The sequence below is a fragment of the Ursus americanus genome, chromosome 9, assembly GCF_024610735.1.
Source record: "Ursus americanus isolate L20-20 chromosome 9, mUrsAme1.1.p, whole genome shotgun sequence".
Classification (NCBI taxonomy): Eukaryota; Metazoa; Chordata; class Mammalia; order Carnivora; family Ursidae; genus Ursus; species Ursus americanus.
The window spans coordinates 16,313,686-16,334,439 of record NC_142135.1 but is presented as its reverse complement, the minus strand read 5'-3'; the positions used below and the strand labels follow the sequence as shown (position 1 = coordinate 16,334,439).

The window sequence follows — 20,754 nt, the reverse complement described above, 5'->3', positions numbered from 1 at the left end:
TAATGCCTAAAATATAATTTGGCAACCATGTCCTAGTGGGGTTGAGTGACTCACCTAGGATCTTCGTTCATGTGGGAAGACCTGGAGGGTGACTGCTGGGGATTCTGTGTCTCAACATTATGTCCACTGAGGAGATGGGTTAAGATGCCCCCCATCCTCTGTGTTGGACGCAGAGATGTGAAGACCTGGAAACTGGGAACATTGTCGGTCATGGATCTCTAGAGTGAGGAACAGAGGGGAGAGGGGAGAGGGGAGAGGAGGGATCAACATGGTCCCGGCCTGCCTTGTGAAAGAGCTGGGTGGTGGAGGAACCAGCACAGGGAGCAAAACCTTGGAGACCTTTATTTCTTCTAACATTCTCATTTTACGGGTGGGACCATGAAGGACCAGAGACAGGAAGTACATGGTAATAGTAATTGTTATAAATTGTTGAGTGCTGGCTACTTTCTGAATGTGACCTCTTTCAATCCTTGTGGCAATCCGATGAGGGAGTGTATTAATTTCCTGGGGCCTCTGTAACAAATTAACACCAAGTTGGTGGCCTAAAACACCAGGAATTTATTCTCTCACAGTTCTGGAGGCCAAGGTGTTGGCAGAGCTGCCCACCCTCGAGGCTCTAGGGGAGAATCCTTCCCTGCCTCTTCCAGCTTCTGGCGACCTCACATAGTCCTTGGCTCATGGGGCTGTGGAACTGCACGCTCTGTCTTGGTCTTCACAGGGCCTTCTCCTCTGTGTCTCAGGTCTCCTTCAGCCTTTCTCTTACACAGACACTTGTCCTTGGATTTAAAGTCTGCCCAGATAATCAAAGATTATCTCTTCTTGAGATCCCCTGAGTACCTACATTTGCAACGACCCTTTTTCCAAATAAGGCTGTATCTTTGGGGGGGGGGCATGATTCAATCCACTACAGAGTAATAGAATCATCCTCTCTAGTTTACCAGTAAGGACACTGATGCTCAGAGAGGTTGAGAGAACTTCCCAAGGCCACACAGCCTGCGGATGGCAGAAGTGGGCTCCAGAGCCATTGCTCTTTGCAGTGCACTGTATTGCATAACAATACTGATGATGGGAAACTCACAAATAGCACTAGGTTAATTCATTTAATTCTCTCAAAAACTCTATGAAGAGGCAGGTGTTATCATAATCCCTATTTTAGAGATGAGGAAACTGAGGAGCAGAGAGGTTGGTTAATTTTCCCTGGGCCACACAGCCAGTGACTTGCAGAGCCAGGCTGAAACCCAGACATGTTGGCTCAGTCTCTGTTCTCATCCACTCAGATCTGCCTTATAGGCTCCTCCACTGACATCAAAGGTCACTACAACCATTGTTAGATATATTTTCAGTGATGGCCTGGGAGTTTTAAAAGGGGTTCTGAAATATGGGCCCGTAAGATCTAGTGGGTAAGACAGACTATAAGCAAGATCATAGGTCCCCGGGACTTATACAAACCCCCAGGGCAAGGAGCATTCCTCTGTGACTCCGGAGGATGGGAACCCTGGGGCAAACTTCCCCTTTCTTTGATTTTGTACTTCTCCACTGATGGCACAGGTGCCCTGTGGGTCAGCCAGGCTAGCAACAACTGTTCTCTCTCTCTTCCTTGCTCCCCTACTCACCTTTTTCCATGTCCAATTAGTACCTGTGGATTCTGCCTCCTTGTTTCATGTGGCCTCCCTTCCCTTTACCCCTTACAGTTATATTAGTGGTTATACCTCATTATCCCTCCTAGGGATAGGAATAGCTTCCCATCTAAGCTCTCCGGGTTACTCTTTGCTTCCACTGGCTACCTGCCGAGTGATCTTCCTACAACACTCACCTGGATAAGGTCACCTGGAAGACCACTGTGCCCTCCCTTGCGTGCCAGCCAACCTTTTCCCCATGAGGCTCCCCTTCCCCCATGTCATTCCAAAAACTTACCTTCTCTCTCCTTTGTGCTCATCCTAAATGCCTGGACTGCCGTTCGTTCGTTCATTCATTCATTCATTCATTCATTCATTCATTCATTCAACAAATCTATGTTGATTGCCTTCTCTGTGTCAGGTGCCAGGGAAACAGATGTGAAGAGGGCAGCCATGTTCTCTATTCTCGGGGAACTTCCATTTGGGTGGGAGTGTCAACTAAATCAACTCAGGAAAGCAAATAAAACAATAAATAATTATGATAAAAGGTATGAAGGGAAGAAACAAGGAGCGAGGGAGAACAATGCAGTGGGTGGGGTGGGGGCTCCATTAGGGGCTCGGAAAGGGTGCTGAGGAGGTTCCAGAAGGTTCTTGTGTTAACTGAGCTAGGTAATGCAGGTTCAGTGCTTAGTAAACGGGCAAATCCATTAGCAGTCTCAGTTTTGCTCTTCGGTTAAGTAAGTCAAATGAATCTATACTCCAAGTGGGGATGAATTCCGTTTTTTTCTCAAATCCTCGACAAAAGATAAATGTCTTGGAGACTCTGCTAATGAATTCTGCTATTTTTCTCCTCGGTCTAATCTTGAGCATAGATGTCTCCACATTGCTTCCCCTCCAACCCCTTTTGGAAGGTTCTGATTTTACAGTTGTCCTGAGGTGGCCCCCTTGTCTCTGAATGTGTGCTGGGCTGATGGGGCTGTTGGGGACACTGCAAAGACAGCCTCTGAGTTGGAATAGGACAGAATTTCTGTCCACATCTTTCTAAATTAGAAACACCTTGGACTCCCGTATCCCTGTTTGTATCCTCTAAGCACCATTTTTCTGGACCGCTGGCTTGTTATGGGAGCGTTACCGGGGAATTCTGGATTGCAGGCCCTGGAATTCTAATTAAATCAAATCAGTGAAATCAGGAGGAAGAGAGACCCATGGATATCTTTAGGGAAAACAAAAAACAAATTCCCCACATGAAGAGAATAACGTGGCATTTGAACAGGAGCCTAGAATTCCTATAAGACTGCGTGAAAGCTGACATTTCAGAAACCAGGCTCCCTTCCCCCAGCACCCTCGGCATTGGATTCACTCTCATGACGTCACCCCAAAAGCTTATGTTGGCAAGATCAAGAATAGGACGTTACCGGTGACATTGTGTTAACAGATTAGTTCTCTTACATAATTTCTTATGCCTGACCCTAATTCCTTCTTGATGGGCATTTGGCGGATATTGTTCACCCTGGCCTCTCGGGAAGCTGCTTGGAAGCTGTGTCTGAATACATTGGCCTTGGGGTCCATCCAGGGTTTGCTAGCCCCTGCGAAATGGCTGAGCTGAGTTTAGTGCACGTTTACTGAGTCTCTTTGCAGAGCCAGACCCTGTGGGGCTGGAGTGCGGATAGAGAGATGAAAGACACAGTCCCCGCCCAGGAGATGGCCCCCATGAAATGAGGAGAGGAGGAGGAGTCCGTGCCATGTGGCTCCGTCTGGGGCAGGGGGGGAATGCCTTCTTGTGGGAGACGGCATCTGCAATGGGCCGAGTAATGCCTCCCCACAAACGCATGGCCCCCTGGAACCCAGAATGTGACCTTATTTGGAAATAGGTTCTTTCAAGATGTAATTAAGGTGAGGATCAAGATGAGATCTTGCTAGTTTAGGGTGGGTCCTAAATCCAATACGAGACAGAAGAGGACACACTCAGGAGACGGCCATGTGATCCCAGAGGCAGATTCTGGGGTGATGGAGCTCCAAGGTAGAGAATGACAGTTTGTCTGACAATGAAGCCCTTCTTTGCCCCTGGAGCAGCCCGGGTGCTCCCGTGATGTTTAGGGCCCATTCACTTGTGCACCTGCTCATTCGTTCTGCAAATGTACTGACTGAACTTGGCCTAGAGGTTCATAGGGACCACTACTCTGTCTGCCCTCATGACGAACTCCCCTTCCAGTTCCAGTAACAAGTCTCCACAGTGCTACAATGTGGAAGGAGCTGGAATAAAGGGAGGGAGGGAAGAGGGTATAGAAAGGTTGGAGAAGGCTCCATGGAACAGGTGAAGGCCGAGTAAGAGTTCAGTAGGCAGGGCAGGGAAAGGTGTCATGGCTGAGGGAATAGCGTGTGCGGAGGCACAGAGGACACGCACAGCATGTTGGAGTGAGGCAGGGTTGTGTCAGACATCCTGAGAAGGACAAAGTGTCTGAGGAAGACCCGTCACAGTCCTTGTCCTCTGGGACACTACAGACTTTTGTTAGAGGTGGCGAAGGTAAATTCAGCCACTTTCTTCCTACGGACGCTGTTTTCTCTGCTGGGTCCTCTTCTGCTCACTGGTTTATGTTGGGGCAGGGTGTTTGATATTTTTGTTAGTGTTTTCTTGCTTAGCTCTTATTCCACTTCATTTTTGCCCCTTCCCTTGCTGCCTGTTGAGATGATTAGTCAGGCTAGCTGACATTTTTTTTACTTAAAATGTTTCAGTTTAACTGCTGCCGGCTAAATATATTTTGACCTCAGCTCTAGACTGTGACTCTCTCCTCAGCCAGTGAGATGAAGGAAGCCTCGTGCCAAAACCTTCTCTCTCTTTCTTTTTGGACTGAGATTATCCTCAGCAGATTAGAAAACCACGATTATGGGCTGAGGAGCGTTTCATAACCCAGTTCAGAGATGGGGTTGGCCAGGGGGATGCCCAGGTGCATGACTGCTCCTGCCACGGAGGTGTCTTACTTGACGCACAGAGCTGGCCTGCCAGGTGTGCCCGAACGTGTTCGGCCCTGCTGCCATTTTTCTTTATAAATTCCCGGGGACAATTTACTTAGCTCTTCTGTGCCCCGGAGAGACTTGGACAAGCTCCGAGTAGCCACAGACTCGGGCAGCTTATTAAATTTTGGGTTAAGACGAAGGGGAAGGAAAGTTGAGGCATTAGCAAGTGTCTGACAGAAGGAATTTTGGAGGCCGCAGAAGGAGTTTATAGATGGCGAGACTCCCACTTCCAATTCCAGGCAAATAGGACCCGCTAGGATCAGCTCTCACCCTCCAGGCTTGACCTAGGTAGGCCATGCTACTTCTTCCCAGGGTGGGGAAGGGGCAGGGGAAGAGGGAAGGACACGGTGATGCCTTAGCCGAGGATCTGAGGTGCTTACACCGGGTACCGTCCACAGTAATGTCCAGGTTTGAGAGGGAGATTCTAGAGACAGTGTGGGTTCAGCAGATCTATTCTTTAATCCACTCATGCTATATTTAGTGAGGACCTATATATAATGCACGTGGCCGGCAGTGAGCCCAGCCCTGGGAATGTGAATGAGGATGGGGCAGATATGAGCCTGGTGGGGGAAGACAGTGATCAAGTAATTACAAGCAGGATGAGGGTCTCAGAGGGGATGTATAGGGACAATAGGGACATTTAATAGGAGAGAGAGTCAACCCAGACTAGGGTGGGGGGGACATGGGAGGCCTCTGATGCAGTGAATTTTAATCTGGCGGGTACGATATGAAATGAAATTACGTCAGGCGAAGAGGTGAGAGAGGTGTGCATTAGACAAGAGAGAGAGGTGAGAGGGAGCAGGGGAGGTGATAAAGGCTGGCTGGGCCAGAGGCAGGCAGGTGCTGGTGGCAGGCCCTGGAGGCTAGAGAAAGGACTGGGGCTCTATGAGAAGGTCTCTGGGAAGCTGTAAAGTCATTTTGAGCAGGAGAAGAATATGAACAGGGTTGTGTTTTAAGATTAGCCTGGCTGTTGTTCGAGGAGGGATCAGAGGTGGACAGGAGTGGAAGCAACAAGGCCACTGAGGAGGCTGGCCAGTGGATGACGACACAGTGAAGACAGAGGGACTGAGGTGTCTGTGGTCCCTGACAGGACCCACGGACGGATCGGATCAGAGCAGTGAGCAGAAGCATCTCTGAGTGGAGACCCGAGGGAGGTGAGAGAGGGAACCCTGTGGGTGTGGCATCTGGGCCAACCATGTTCCGGTGCAGGGCATGGCGGGTGTGAACACCAATGTGCGAGCCCAGGGGCCAGGGTGGCCGATGCTGAGTGGGGGGCCAGGGTGGGAGGCGAGAGCAGAGGGGGAACAGCGTGAGGTGGGGGAGCAATCTTGCGGGGCTCTGGAAGGCATCGGAGGGAGCTGGGAAGGCTTTTAGGCACTTGAGGTGTCACTGGTTCCCTTTGCAGGGAGAGGCGGGATCGAGAGCCTCAAATAGAGAGTTTCAAAGAGAATAGGTTGTAATAAGAGGCCAGCCAACAACTAAGGTGACAGCATCAAGGATGAGGAGCTGGGGCTGACAATCTGGGCAGGGTGGCTGGACCCCAGCCAAGTGGTCTGGGGAGCAGCGCAGAGCTTCAGACCCCAGCAGGAGAAACTGAAGTGCAAAGAATACAAATTAGGAAGAAAGGAAAAGTCCAGAACATGAACCTGGAGAGCAGGGTGGGGAGGAAGGCTCCAGTTAAGGGCACTCTGGTACCAGGCTCTGGGAAGTGAGACCCATTCCAGATACTTCCATTACTGGGGAGGAGAATGCCCATGCTGCTGGGCTGTGTGACAGGCCGCGACAGGGCCAGCACCTGAAGGTTTCTGTACCTGCAGCTGAGCAGGGCAGTGGTTCTTACTCCTGACCGCACGTGACAAGGGTCTAGGCCCCGCCTCTGAGAATCCCTGTCTCTCCATCTGGAATGGAGCTCGGCCCCTTTCTCAAACACCTTCCCAGGTGATTGTAATGGGCCACCACCTTCCCTTGATTCCTGAGCTCGGAACTGAGCTGACTTGGGAGGCGCTTCGAGACCAGGAGGGCTGTGGGGGTACTCAGCCCTGGCACGGAGAGGGCAATCATTGCTGGAATCTCTGAAGGTATTTGTTGGCTTTCCACAGAAGAGCGATTCTCCTAACATTTACCAAAATGAGAATCCGGATGAATTCTGCAGGTTTATAGCTCCCCAGAGGCTGGCGAAAAACATCATTTGGCACTAGAAACAAGCTTTATTCTGGCTGCATAGGTAATTTTGCAAGCACTGGATACTGCGTTGCACGTGTTTTCCTGGAATTCGCAGTTACTATATCCATAAGAACGCAAAGAAATGCGGTCATGGCCAATTTCTCACACTGCCACCTGACCCTGTGCTTCCAGGGACCCCTTTTGTTCTGGATTTCCCTGCTGCCCTGGGCAGATGTGGTTTTGTCAGCCCAGCAGTTCTTTCTTTGGGAAAACGGCTTCTATCTCATGATGTGCAGTTTGGATGAGCTGTCAGTGATAATAGTCAACCCGACCTCTGCCTGTAGGGACATGCTCCGGGATCACACAGTTATAGTAGCACAAGCCCTGGAAACAGTGATTGGCTCAAGAGAAAGGCATGGAATTAAGAAAAACCCCAATTGGGGTTATTTTCAGGGTTAATATATAGATAATGGTGAAGTTCTCTCTTGAAGATGCAACATTAGAAAACGTTGAGTCTGAGTTTATCAGTTGCCATTGTCTTCATACTTTGTGGATAAAGAAGCTTGTTTGTAGCATGAATTCTAACAGAGATGAGGTAGAGAAGAAGGGAAAGCCGGGGGGTGGGGGGAGAAGGGGAGAGAGAGAGAGGGAGATGGGGTGGGGGTGTGGAGAGCCAGAGAGAGAGAGACGGAGAGTTCTGCCAACCATATGCCTGGTTCCAGGCCTCCAGGCTCTGGAACTTTCGGTCCTGTGGGCACTCCCTGCATCCGTTTGGGGTTATGCTCCTTGGAGTTGGGTTTCTGTCTCTTGCAGCAGAAAGCATCTTGACTAAGACCCACGGTTTCTCGACAACTTCATGGGAAGGTGTGGGTGTGGGGTATGCACTGGACAGTGAGGCAGGCGTGGTCAAAGAGTTTGTGAGGCAGCTGTCCCTGGGATGTCCAGGTGTCTGTCTCGGGGTCGTAGCAGTCAAAGGAGGCCAGGTCCTCAATGCTGCAGTCTGTGGTCAGCCGCCGCCCGCCCGTCACATAGAGCTTGTTCCCCATCACCGTGGCCCCGTGATGCATCCTCCGGTCTTTCATGTCCGCACACTTGACAAATTTGTTGGATTGCGGGTCATAAGCAAGCATCCTCCTTGTGTAACCTGAAAACCAAAGGCATACCGGCAAGCTCAGCATTGCTCATTTGGGGCTGGAAGTCTGCAGTCTGGAAACATGTCTGATCTTTGCCATTGCCCAGTACCAAGGCTGGCCTCTGAACTAGGATGTAGAACGTTTTGGTAACCTGCCCAAGGTCCAGTGTGTGGCAGACTCAGATCTGTCTGATTCTGGCCCCTGAACCCTTAACCTCAAGCTTAGGCCATATTAGATTGGGAACAGCCTCCCGATTCTAGCAGCTTTCTCCGTCTCACTGGCATTTTCATCTCTCTCACATGACCCCTGCCCCCGAGAGCCTTAACAATCCAGAGAAGGAGCCTCAGGGATTCAGGAACAGTTCCCAGAGCAGCCCTGTCTGGTCCCCGCCACTCCCCACTTTCAGGATCCCCATTTTACAGATGTGCAAACAGAGGCACAGAAAAAGATTAATAACTTGCCAAAGAGTATACAGCCAGGGGCAGAGTCAGCATTTGAACCCAGGTCTGACCCTAAAACCAGTCCTCTTAACCAAGACGGTATGCTGCAATCGCAGAGAAATGATCCGCTTCCAATATTATTAACAGTAGCAAACATTTTTTGAGTATTTGTCAGGTCTCTGGGATAGTGCTAAGTGCTTGAGATATGTGAGCACATGCTAGTATCACAACAATTCCGTGAAATAGGTATTATTTCATTCCTTGTTTACAGATGAAGACAGGGAGAAACTTCTGGATGAGAAAAGCACTTTGTCAAGTTGTCCACACTCCCCTAGTTGGATGGATGTGCTTTTAAAAACACTGTTTTGCAGAACAACGTCTGTCTATTAGTGACCCTTTTTTCCATGGGAGGTGCCAAGTTTGTGTCCAGCCTAGTGATCCTCTGTTCAAACTCACCTCCTACGATAACAATCCGCTCCCCAAGCACCACTGCAGGGGCGCACACATTCTTGATCATTCTCGTCTCCATTTTGAACCATGTGTTTCTGGAAATGTGATAAACCTGAGGGAGAAATAGAATCATGGTGCTGCACTGTAAAGTGATAGATATGTTTTAAAAGATAGAAGTCGTATTTAAGAGAGTGAAATAGGATTCTTTTTCTTTTCACTTTTTAAAACGTAGGTAGGTGTATTATTATTACCAATAAAATGTAATTAAATAACAGAACGTATGTATTGCTAGAAACTGGTCTTTATGTGACAGCATGAGAGCCTCTGTAGAATGGACCAAGAGTTACACTTTGTGATATGTGTTTGCTTACCTTGCTTGGAACATTTTTTTCTTTTAATGGGAAATGGAGCAACTTGGGTATTCATAAAACCAATGATTTTTCAATCATTTCTATTTCCGGCTCATGTTTAAATTTCTAAATGTTCCAGTGTATCAGAGAGGGCCCTAGAGCCAAGAATACATTTGGGGTTAAGTGAGGAAGGCTTTTGAACCGTTCATCCCTGAAAGTCATTAGAATCACAGAGGAAGCATGAGAAAAGAGAGAAAGAGCAAAGAGGTGGGGCAGGGCTCCTTGGCCACGGTCTGAAATAGAGTCGCAAAGCATGATTTCCAGAACATGTCCCTTTCAGTTTAAATGAAGTTCAAATATCAAATATAAATTAGTTCTCTACTAGCAAAATGTAGCTCAACAGAGTTAGGATGGACTTCATACAAGAAAAGAAGGGGAAAAACGTTTATTTACCAAAGAAAATGGCAGCTCTTTCTATATAAAATATAATCGCTACCATATGAAAGACTCTATTTTTTAAATCATTTTACCAAATTTGATCTTCACAACCGTCCTATGAAGTAGGTACCATTACTTGCCCCCATTTTTCATGTTAGATCATTGAGGCTCAGGGAGGTTAAGTGACGTGCCCAAAGTCACACAGCTAGATGGAATGGAAGAGCTGGACCGGTTGAGCCCAGAGTCCAAGTTCTTAACCACTATACTCGTGACTCTGCCTGGGGCTATATAGGTGTGGCCTTTCTTGATGGAGCAGTTTGAGACCAGGACCTCCTGAGGTGTCTCCATTCTTGAAGTTGGTGAGGCATAGATGAGGCTATGCTAGAGATAGAGGCAATCTCGATGGCTGTTAAGCCTTGTGGTTTCATCTGAAAATACATAGATGACACTGGAAAGTGGGATCCTTGGAGTAAAAGTAAACACTGAGTGAGTAATTGCCTCCTGGCTTTCTGTTCTTTGTCAGCAAGCTTGGGGTATGGTTTCAAAGATAGATTAAACATCTGCTCACAATCCTCATCATACCCCCAGCGAGGCTGGGGCAAGGATAACAAAGCTGGTGTTTGATCAGTGGAGGAAGTGATGCTTTGTTATGGTGAAGGATTTGCTCAATGCCATCCAGAAACAGAGGGAGAAAGAAGGCCAGGGAGAAGGGTACACGTATACACACAAATTGCACAGTGACAACACTGTTCGCTAGTTCCTAAAAGAATACATGTGGGCCAAAGCAGCATCCCGTAAAGAAGATGCTGTCTCTGTGCCAGAAAATCCAACCTACTCCATCAAGCAACCCCCAAGCATTGATCTTACACTCTATTCGAGTGAGTGAAATTACCATTTCAAAGCTAAGGCTAAGTAGACAGGAAAAGCTTCCATGAATACTTTCCCCCTTTCCCCCTTCTCACCACTGCAGTGTAAAAGGATTACTCACATGTTAGTGGGATTTTTTCTGCCTTTGCATCTTGTGGGATGGTACTGTGCATTTTTTGATATGCCAGCTTAAAAGCTTTTCTGAACTTTGTATTTATTCTTAGGAAATCAATAACAATTTTGCAATGTGAAGTTGTTAGCGTATGTGTTGACTTCATTTTGAAAAGTACTTTTTTTTTTTTTAAGAAGGAGGGGTTCTAGCTTTACATAGAAGCCCTTTGTTACATCTGCATTGTGTGGCCAGAGTTTGGTAGGGAGCAGAGCACATCTCTCTTGGCTCAAATAAAGGAGCGGGATTTGGAACAGACTCCAAATCTGCCTAGATGGTCGGGGAAGAGCTGAAAGTACGAGCTGGGAAAGTGAAGGCAAGAAAAAAAACAAGGATTAAATTGAAGCTTGTTACTTTTCTCCATCTCCACTGGCACCAACTTAGCCCAAGCCACTGTCACCCTGGCTGGACCTCTAGAACAGTCCCCAACTCTCTTCCCTTAGTCCACCAGGCCCCTCCAAACCCGAGAAGGGCATCCAGAGGGAACTCCTAAAAATGCAAATTTGATGACTTCAGCCACCCTGTTACTCTCAGGCTACAACCCCAATTCCTTGACAAGCCCTAGAAAGCCCGCCAGGTCTGCCTCATCTCCACTAACACCCATCCCCCAAGAATGTTCCAGAATTTCTATAGTGAGGCCTCAGGGGCAGCAGTCGGGGTGGAGGGGTCACTCAGGGCAGCTTGGGAAGGGGGCTGACGGAGATCACATGGGGACTAAACCTCTTCCAGCTCTGCTTAGGCATACCACCTTTATGCCTTCCGCTCTGTCTCCCAGCTATGTGGTCGGGCTGTCAGTCCCTCCAGGTGGGGGCTGTGCCCCTTTCTGCTCCAGAGCCTTCCATCCAGCTGTCCCCTTACCCAGGAACACCACCCCTCCCTCAACAGAGGACTCTGCCTCTGCTCAGAGAAGCTTCCAACCCCTATCTCCATCCAGGTCAGGTCCTTCTATCCTTCCAGTGGTTCTCCCTCTTCATTTACTCGCCTTCTCTCTTCTCTTGCCTTCCCTGTTCAAGTCAGTGCAAGCCTACCTGGGAAGTTTACACCATCCCCCATTCCTTCTGATTGGTTTAGGGCACGCCCCCTGCTCTTAAAGCGCCCATCCTCCGTTCAGCACCTGGACCGTGATTGTCCTGATGGTCCTGGAGGGTAGGTCCGTGTTCCTGCTCGTGCCCCTGTCCCCAGCGCTCTTACAGGCTGGGGCTTAGTATAGCTCTCATCAATGAACAAAGCAACATCAGGCGTCTCCTTGATCGTCTTTAAAGACAATCTCATTATTCAAGTTTTTCATATCATTACTTGAACCGCAGAGATTAGAACTTGCATAAAACACTTACTATTCTGAAATCTTGGTCTCTATTAGCAACGCTTCTCAGAGAGTTTGCTAGTGATATTAGCGTCTACCTATCATTTAAGGCCAGGGTTCCCCAACTTGGCTGCTCCTTAAGCCTCCTGGAGATGGCTGTCACAGGTATATGTCAGGACCCCCACACCAAGAGATTTCGATTCAGCTGATCTGAGGTTGCGTTCCCAGGGATTTGGTAACAGGCTATGGACCAGTGCTTGGGGATCTTCTACGGCCTTGCTGATTTGGGTTAGAGGCATCTGCAAAATTCCTTCACTATCTGACATTCAATGTGTTCTAGCTTGAACTTTTTTTTTTTTTTGAAGTTTTAGGTATACTAATTTTATTCCTCAAATAAAGATAAACTCTTTGTGGACAGGAGTTGTATCTGATGTTCCTTTGTACGTGTTAATCTTACAGGAGAATTCATAAATGGATAATATCTTGTTGAATTTAAACTTCCTTCTTTCCTCCCTCCCTTCCAACTTTCCTTTCCTCCCTCCTCTGTTTCCTCTGCAAATGATAGTGTGTATGTGTGTGTTATAGGTATGTGTGCATGCACTCATGCATGCATGTATCCACATATGTGTATATGCATGTGTGCATGTGACGCACGTGTGTGCACGCATGGGTATACACTCACGCGCCTCCATGATGGAAAGGACCAGCCATCTACCTGGATAAGGCGTACAGGATTCTGCATGATGTCCTCTCCCCCAAAAAGGTAGAGCCTTTGGTCTTTCACGGCGACTGCAGGGTGGAGAACCCCCACTGGCATGCTGGCCATACTCTCCCAGATGTCGAAGATGCTGTCGTATCTCTCCATGGAGCCCATGACCTCCTGCCCTTCTCCGATGCCCCCAATGGAGAAGATGAAGTTCTTATGGGCAGTGCTTCTGTGGGAGTAGCGGCCCACCAGCATGGGCTGCCCCAGCCTCCACTGGTTGAGCTTCAGGGAGTAGATGTAGACATTGTGGCTGGCCCCGTTCTTCCCTGCCCCGACGGCCATGCCTCCCAGCACGTAGATGCTGCGATGCAGGGTGACGGCGGAGGCCTTGTACAGCCGGCTCGGGAGCTTGGCGAGGTTCTGCCACTGGCTGGTCTGTGTGTCGTACAGCAGCACGTCCCTGGTGGTCTGCTGGTTGTCCTTCCTCCCACCCAAGAGGATGAGGAAGTCTTGGTAAGAGGTTCTTGGGGGGACATGCCACGGAGGCTGGAGGTCTGGGGCACTGGTGGCACTGTACGTGGCAAACATCTGCCTCTTGGCCATCTCCAGGATGGTCTGGCACGAGGGCGACGACTGCAGAAGGGCGTCATTGGCAATGAAGTGGTGGAAGAAGGCCGGGTGGATGTACTGAAGCCTGACCTGCTCGAAGAGCTCCCGCACGTGTCGTTTCCGGGCCTGCAGGTCATGCTTGATCCAAACCATGAGGGCCTCGAACACCTTTTCCTCCTCCCCACAGAGCCCGTCATCCCCCAGGTAGTCTCTCAATTCCAAGGCACAGAGCTCCTTCAGGTCGGCCGAGGCCACCACCTCCGGGAAGCACGTCAGGGCCACCTCCCTGGCTTTCTTCTTGAGGGTGTCACAACTTAAGAGTTCCGAGAGTCGGATCATGCCCAGACAGTTGCCGGGGTTCAGCTGGCTCTGGAGGTAGGAGGAGCCGGCCTCCAGCAGCTTGGGGTACTGCAGCATGGAGGCCGCCTCCATCACGGGCAGGACGTTCTCAGCCGTGATGTGCGCCTCCCCGGTGTACACGTACGAGATGATCTGCTCCAGAGTCGCGGGGTCGATGCCTTTCAGCTCGACTTTGGCCTCGCTTCTCTCCCGGAAGTTGCTGCAGAACATGGCCCTGAAGTAAGGGCTGCTGGAGGCCAGCACACTTCGGTGGCAGGGGACCTCCCACGTCCCGGTACAGATGCTCACATCGGTCAACATCCTCTTTTGCCTCAAGCCATTGAGCTGCCTCAATAAGTCAGAGGAGAAGTCGTGGTCTTTGAAAAGTAGCCCATCTGGCAATGCCTCGTCCATCCTACAAGGAGGGGAAGACGCCCCAAGGGGAAGCATGGGCCGAAGGGTTGAGCTGTGGTGTCTCCAAGACTCAGAGCACCTATGTCCATTCACTAAGATGCTTGTGGATATTGCCAAGAATGTTGCTTAGTGAAGACTGGAAAGAGAGGCCACCTGCACCCCAGACCTCACAGCAAACTCCTCTCTTTTTGGTTATGATTGCTCCGGAAGGTAATCGGCAAAGAGCATCTTCAGATAATCTGAGGGGGAAAAAAGAACCACCGACATCGTTGGCAGGTACCTGATGGTCAGGGGCTGAAGCAAGGTGACAGTCCCTGCATTTGACCAGCCCAAATCTGTGAGCCTTGCTCCAGCTTCTCAGCATATCTGTTATTTAGCAAACTCGTGTAAGCGTCTTTCTGGGTGTTAGTCATTCCCCAAGGAGTCATTCTGGGGGCGTGGCCCTCTGGTAATGAGATGATACTGAAGGATGAAAATGGGCCTTGGCAATGTATTTTTTAAAACATGATTTCACAGAATCTTTGGGGGTTTGTTTTAAAGATGTGACAAAGAGAAAGCAGGGACCAAGCAATACTCTGGGCAGGGTTTCCTGAGTGACAGCTGGCAGTCTACCCGCGGAAGAACGAAGCATTAGGGATCTGTACCTTGGTTTGCTGCGGTGACATCCCCCGATGCCTGGTCCGGCTGGTCCCTCCGGAGAGCTTCCGCCTCTGGCTCCAAGTGAAACCATAAACCCAGGCCTTCCTTCAGCTGGCAGATGATTTGTCCTGGGAGAGTTCTGGATTTGTTTATGCGAACGGTGCTTTCGCAGTTTTCTAGAACTTCGGGAAAGAAGCACTGGGCAGGGAGACAGTGTATACATTCCAGGGCTAAGAATAGTTGCATATGTACTTTCCACTGTTATGACATGTGACTCTCCGGTTGCCTTCTGCGGCAACCCGAGGGCCTGCGGGGCCAGCGCATGCCCACATGCCTTGTTTCCTTGGCAAGTGTTTACATCGGCATAAATAGATCTGGAGGAACAGCTTCTCTTCGAGAAGACTTTGCTGCCCACTTGGACACATCTCGGGTCCCTTGTCCTAAGAGTGCCTGGGAATTCTAGATGTTTGTAAACAGGTTGCTGTGACCTGGGACAGTCCCTGAAGATAGTTCTGGGCAAGTTGAAGTAACGGACAGTCTTAGGGAAACCAGAACATGGGCCCGAGGATTCTGTTCGGTGGGTCTTCATTTCCCACTGTCTGCTGGCAGGATCGTTGGAGAGGGCTGTGATTTCTACCTGCAGGCTCCGAGGGGATGGAATCTATGACAAAAGTTGTTTTTAATATTTGTGGAGCACCCCAGAGTTTCCCGATGCAGGAAAGATCAAACCTTTGTTGGTTCCCATGACGCCAGGGGCTTCTGTTGCAAAGTGGCAAGGGTCCTACTCTTCCAGGTCATACCTGCCTCTCACAGACACATACTGATTGCTCTTCAGTTTTTTTTCTTTTAAGATTTTATTTATTTATTTGAGAGAGAGAGAGAGAGAGAGAGAGAGAGAGAGAGAGAGAGAGAGAGATGGGGGGGAGGGGCAGAGCGAGAGGGAGAAGCAGGTCCCTGCTGAGCAGGACCCTGGAATCATAAGCTGAGCCCAACGAAGGCAGCCACTTAGCCGCCCAGGCGCCCAGGCGCCCCTCTTCAGTTGTTTTTTTATGGTTCAGGCTTGCTTTTCTCTTTTACTTTTCCATTTTCTCCCATCAAGGAGGCTTGAGCTGGAGGCAGGAGGAAGGCAGATCTCTCCAGGGTGTGCCGGAGAGAAGGAGAGGGGAAGCAGGAGGGAGGGGGAGGAACAAGCAGGAGGAGGAGGAAGGAGACAGAGCAGGGGAGAGAGGGAGGGAGGGACAGATGAAGAAAAGAGAGGAGGAGGTAGCCCCTGCAATATAAGAATCAGAGCCACGATGGACAGCGTGGAACCAAAGGTTGATTAAAAGGGACCCCAGCTCTGTCCTGCCTCTCCCCCCACCACCCAGGAAATGCTGATTAAGTGCCCAGCAGTGAGTGGCACGGAAGCTTGGTTTTCTCCCCTTCTCAAGTCTTGCTCGGACTATTGCAATAGCCCCCTGTGTCTGCTCCTAGTCTCTGTCCTTCCGGTACAGCCACCCTGCGTAACCAGCAGAGTCACCCCCGGGGAAGGCAAAGCAGATTCCACCAGGCCCCTGCAGCATGCCTTTCGGTGGCTCCCCACGTCTGTAGGATGAAGTCCAGACTTTAGCAGGAATCAGATGGGTCTGCTGCCCACCTTGAGACCTGTCTCCTGCCACATCTCTCTCCCACTTACATTTTTTATTCTAGCTCTAGTGGACAAGGTGCAGATCCTTGTATGTGTCTGGTCGCTGGCTGGGCTGGCCCGGCTTTTAGGGTACCACAGAACATGGTGGAAGGAGGAGTGTCTGTGCGTCATAGCTGCAGATCACAGGGGGGCTCATGCCCCGAAGAGTCAAGATCAAAGTCAAGCAGGTAGAACCATAACATGTCACTGGGCCCAGGGACCTAGAGGCCCCGACTAGGAGCAGAAGACCTGAGGCAAGGGATCAGGGACCCGTGGAGGTACAGGCAAGGAGCTGGAGAGAGGAAGTGTTTAATAGCTGTCAGAGCCGGTGATTGTCCTGCCTTTCTGAGCCATGCTGCTGATAGGACAGGCGAGGAGCCAGATTCCATCTGTTTCTCGCTTCTGTGCCTTGGCCCGCGCTTTCTTCCCTTTGCCATCTCTTCCACTTTCACCTCTGAACTTCTGCTCATCCTTCGAAACGTAATTTGTGTATCAGCCTCTCTGAAAGTCTTCCTTGACCCTCTCAGATAATTAATTTCGCAGTCTGCTGTACTATTTCCATTCCTTCTTCATACTTCTTTTTTTTTTTTTTAAGATTTATTTACTTACTTTAGAGAGAGAGTGGGGGGAGAGGCAGAGGGAGAGGAAGAGAGAGAATCTCCAGCTGACTCCCCACTGAGCTTGGAGCTCGATGTGGGGCTCGATCTCGCAGCCCTCGGATCATGACCTGAGCTGAAAGCAAGAGTTGGACGCTTCACTGACTGAGCTATTCAGGCGCCCCCCTTCTGCATACGTCTAATGTTATATGCCTCGTGCCCTCACTGTAATTATATTTACCTGTCTGTGTCCCTCTTATTAGAATGGAAGTGTCTGGACAACAAGAACCTTGTCTCAGTTGTCTCTCTGGCCCTAGTGCCTGGCCCAGTGGCTGACACATAGCGGGTAAATTATGTATAGTTCTCGAACGGAGCACAACAGAATGGAGATCAGGAAAAGAGTGGGAGCACTGTTAGGTAGACTTCATACCCCCCTCCCCACTGTATAAGTTTAGCAGGGCAGCCATGTACAGCTTGGTACATGTCCATTAGACTGCACTGCAAATGGTGCCCTGGAGGAGTCTGGAGTTCCCTCCTTTCAATCAAATCCAATAACATGATAAAGAGAAAACTAAAATAACTGCTTTATACCACAGAGCAAGAGTTATTAAGTTCAAGGTTGGGAACTGATCTGAGGTCTTCCCAACCCCAGTGCTAGTGCTTTAGTCCTTGACCTGAGAGTCAACCCAAGGGAAAAATAACTTCCGTATTGCTCAGAAATGCCTGTATTATTTCTCCTCCAGATAGTGAGCATAGCAAGGGTTTGTTGTGAGGACGTTAGGTAGAGATTTCTGGGCGTGAACTAATATGGCGCCGTCCACTGGCAGGCATCTTGGAGCTTCCCCTACGTTCTCTAACTAATTAGACCTTCTGGAATCCAGCCCTGTCAAGTGTTCAAAGGAGCCCTGGTGTGCAGTTTCAAAGTCTGACCAACTTTAATAAATCCTCTGGCTTCTAAGGTTTAGAAAAAAACAGGCCCATTCCTTTGGCCTGGCCTCCTAGGAGAATTTTGGCTCTACATTAAATGTCGGGAAAAGACAAATCGAGTCTTGGTGTTTACCTCAAAGCAAACACACACAAATAACCCAAGTCCAATCCAAAAACCGTTATCTACCACCCACATGTAACCCCAACCAACCTACTTTCAATTCATGAATCTATTTGTCTTTGAGAGTTATTCACTTTTTGTCTTAACTTTGTGTCCTGACTTTCTCTGGGAGATGTCTTAGTTTAGGGTCTGAACACATGGGAACCCAAAATTAATGAGGACTTCAGCTCCTTGCCCCTCCTTTTGATGAAAGTCAGTAGCATAACAAGTCAAGACTCAGGCTTTGAGGGCAGAAAGACTCAGGAGAATTGACATTCCTTCTCTGCATCCATATGGTCTTGGACAAGTAATTTATATTCTTCCAGCCTTGCTTTGTCCATCTGTTAAATGGGGATAACCAACCTTGTCACAAAGAAATAATGTATGTGAAACATCCAGTAATGTGGCCAGCACAGTCTAGGCTCACAGTAAATTTTGGTGAGACTTATATTATTACTCTGAAAATAATCTCATGAGATTCCTGTGGGTCTTGGTGCTCAGTTTTCAGCATCTGATTTGGTCTCCTGCTCACTTTAGCTGTTTCCTAGGCCTTGAACAGTTTGCTATTTTCCTCATTATCTACTCAGCCTCCAGAAGTCCTGGATTTGCTCCAGTCCACATTCTGGCATGCACTGGCTGTGTGTCGTTGGACAGGTCACTGAACCTCTCTGTACTTACTTTCTCACCTGGCTGTGATGGTGTAGGCCAGGTGATCTCTGAGCTCTGCCTCTTCCAGATCACCCTAGGGTTTGTGTCTGAAGTGGCCAGAGAAGGAACTGTTAGAGGCCGAGCCTCAGCAAAGATGACCTCCTCTGAGCTTCTGCACATCTCTGGCCTCAACGCCAGTCTAGCTGCCAGCTGGTGCTCTTTATATTTTGCTGTTTCAAGTAAATTCATAAAGCCATAAGTTTCCTCATAGAGTTTTGCATTGACATTACAGGGCGCTTCGCCTAAGGAGGCCTCTTTCCTGTCTCGGTGCCCTGGGCCTGGATTCCTGTGGAAAGGCAGGCTGGTTCACGTCAGCAAGCAGATCTGACAGCTACAGGCTAGGAAGCCACAAAATGTGCTCCATTATGCCTCATCCTCTTTACCCTTCGGGGGCAGGCATTACTTTCAGCAGCAAACCAGGGCCGTGGTGGTGCCCAGGAGCTGGGTTTCAAGAATGCAGAAACGTGCACTTAAAGGCTCTGTGACAGCTTCTTGGTGACTGGTAGGCTGTCTCTGCTGGCATCAGAATATTTCCTGTTCCCACAGGTAAAGGGGAAAATGAGGTTTCTGTGAACTGGATCATTAAAAGCTGTAGGAAGGAACTTGACTCCTGCTATATGATTAAAAACTTTTCTGTGTGTGTGAGTGTCTGTCTATCAGTGTCTGTATCTATCTGGCTGAATGTGTTTTTTAATCAGCTTGTGGAAAGCTGAACAGCGACTTTGTACTCCAGACAATGGCCAAAAGACGGTCTGCTCCTTGATCCCAGGGTTGCCATGACGACTGTCCTCTGGGAGCTTAAAGTCCGGAGCTACTTTTACTAGGCCAGTAGTGCAAATGACTGCATCCCCAACTCTTCCTCCACCCTGCCCCCCACCAGAAAATATCTTTTTTCCCTCTGGGAGGGCAAGGGGGAAAAAGGGCTGACAGAGACAACATTAGGACTGTTGGTGGATTATTGGTATATAACCCAGCTGTCTGCCCTGCCTTCTCCCCACAAACTGAAGTCTGACCTCACACTTCATTTATGCCACAGATCAGCTTTCTGGGCTCTAAGTCAAATCAGGAAGAAAGAAATAATGTGATCAAGGATGCATTCTTACTCTCCCGTTTTAGCACTGTGAGTCACAAAGAATAATACACTGCCTTGGCCTCTCTGCTCTCCAGGGCAGGCACTCCCTGATGGTGAGACAGGCATTTAGGCAGGAACAACACTCCCTCCAGGCCCCCAAGCCACGGTTTCAATTTGCTGCTGTGGCATAGAAGGTGGATGACCTACAGAGGGAGGGTGAACTTCATTCCCTTAGAGGTAGGATTAATTAGGATCCCTAGGGGAAATGCAAATTGAACAAGGTAGGGTCTAATTAACTAAGGGTCCATTCATCTATTTGTCTGTCCATATATCTATCATCCATCCATCCATCCATCCATCCATCATCCATCCATCTATCCTCATCCATCCATCCATCCATCCATCCATCCATCCATCCATCCATTCAGTAAGACACTAGGGAGACAGCAAAGGTCCCTGCCTTTGCAGTGCTTAGAGTCTATAGGGAAGACAGACAAGTAAATCATCTAAGTGTTCTAAGTGTCCTGAAGGGAAGCCTTCCCTAACTTCCTTCTTCCCACCTCACATCCTACCCCCCAAGGATTTCAGGACCCCATAAATGGAGAAATAAACTTACAACTTTGAAAAGCTCTTACATCAGGCAGAATGCGTCTCCATCTCTTTCCTTTCGTATAGCTCCTTGGGGGCAAGGATAAGCCTTACTCCCCACTCACTTATTAGGAAAGGTAGAGAAGTATAATGGAATTGGTTGACAGAGACTGACACTGGAGACCGTTTGCTTACTTTTGCCTTTTTCAAACTGTTTATATTTTTACTAGTGGCGTTCTTTTAAGTTTTTCCAAAAACATTTTTTAACCTATATTTTTCTAATGATCATAAGTAAAAATAAAATAATACTTTTTGACCCCCTTCCAGGTAAGAAAAAGAATCTGAAACCTGTTTACTTCTTTCTTCCTGGCATTTGTAAAGATGAC

At 48.9% G+C, this 20,754-nt stretch overlaps 1 protein-coding gene across 3 annotated transcripts; it reads right to left on the bottom strand.

Annotated features, from left to right (window-relative positions):
* Positions 1-6,818: 6,818 nt before the first annotated feature.
* Positions 6,819-14,897, bottom strand: KLHL38 (kelch like family member 38). 3 transcript variants are annotated; one of them, XM_087864635.1, is made up of 4 exons: positions 14,657-14,897; positions 12,627-14,251; positions 8,824-8,929; positions 6,819-7,938 (listed from the first exon to the last, which is right to left on the bottom strand). In XM_087864635.1, the coding sequence occupies exons 2-4, from the start codon at positions 14,046-14,048 to the stop codon at positions 7,649-7,651; spliced, it is 1,818 nt and encodes a 605-aa protein (XP_087720761.1). In that variant the 5' UTR covers positions 14,049-14,251; positions 14,657-14,897; the 3' UTR covers positions 6,819-7,648. The 3 variants fall into 3 exon arrangements, with proteins under 3 accessions (XP_087720761.1, XP_045662053.2, XP_087720762.1); XM_045806097.2 differs by having other exon boundaries at positions 12,660-14,251; positions 14,657-14,895; XM_087864636.1 differs by lacking the exon at positions 8,824-8,929 and having other exon boundaries at positions 7,722-7,938; positions 12,660-14,251.
* Positions 14,898-20,754: the final 5,857 nt, after the last annotated feature.

Bases quoted from the DNA above. Each gene is read 5' to 3' on its own strand.
- KLHL38 (XM_087864635.1), bottom strand. From the start codon at position 14,048: ATGCTTCCCCTTGGGGCGTCTTCCCCTCCTTGTAGGATGGACGAGGCA. The intron at 8,930-12,626 runs GTGAGTGTATAC...TTTCTCCCTCAG, and splicing joins CCTTTCCATCATGGAGGCGC to GTTTATCACATTTCCAGAAA. The intron at 7,939-8,823 runs GTGAGTTTGAAC...TTTGGTTTTCAG, and splicing joins GCGGATTGTTATCGTAGGAG to GTTACACAAGGAGGATGCTT.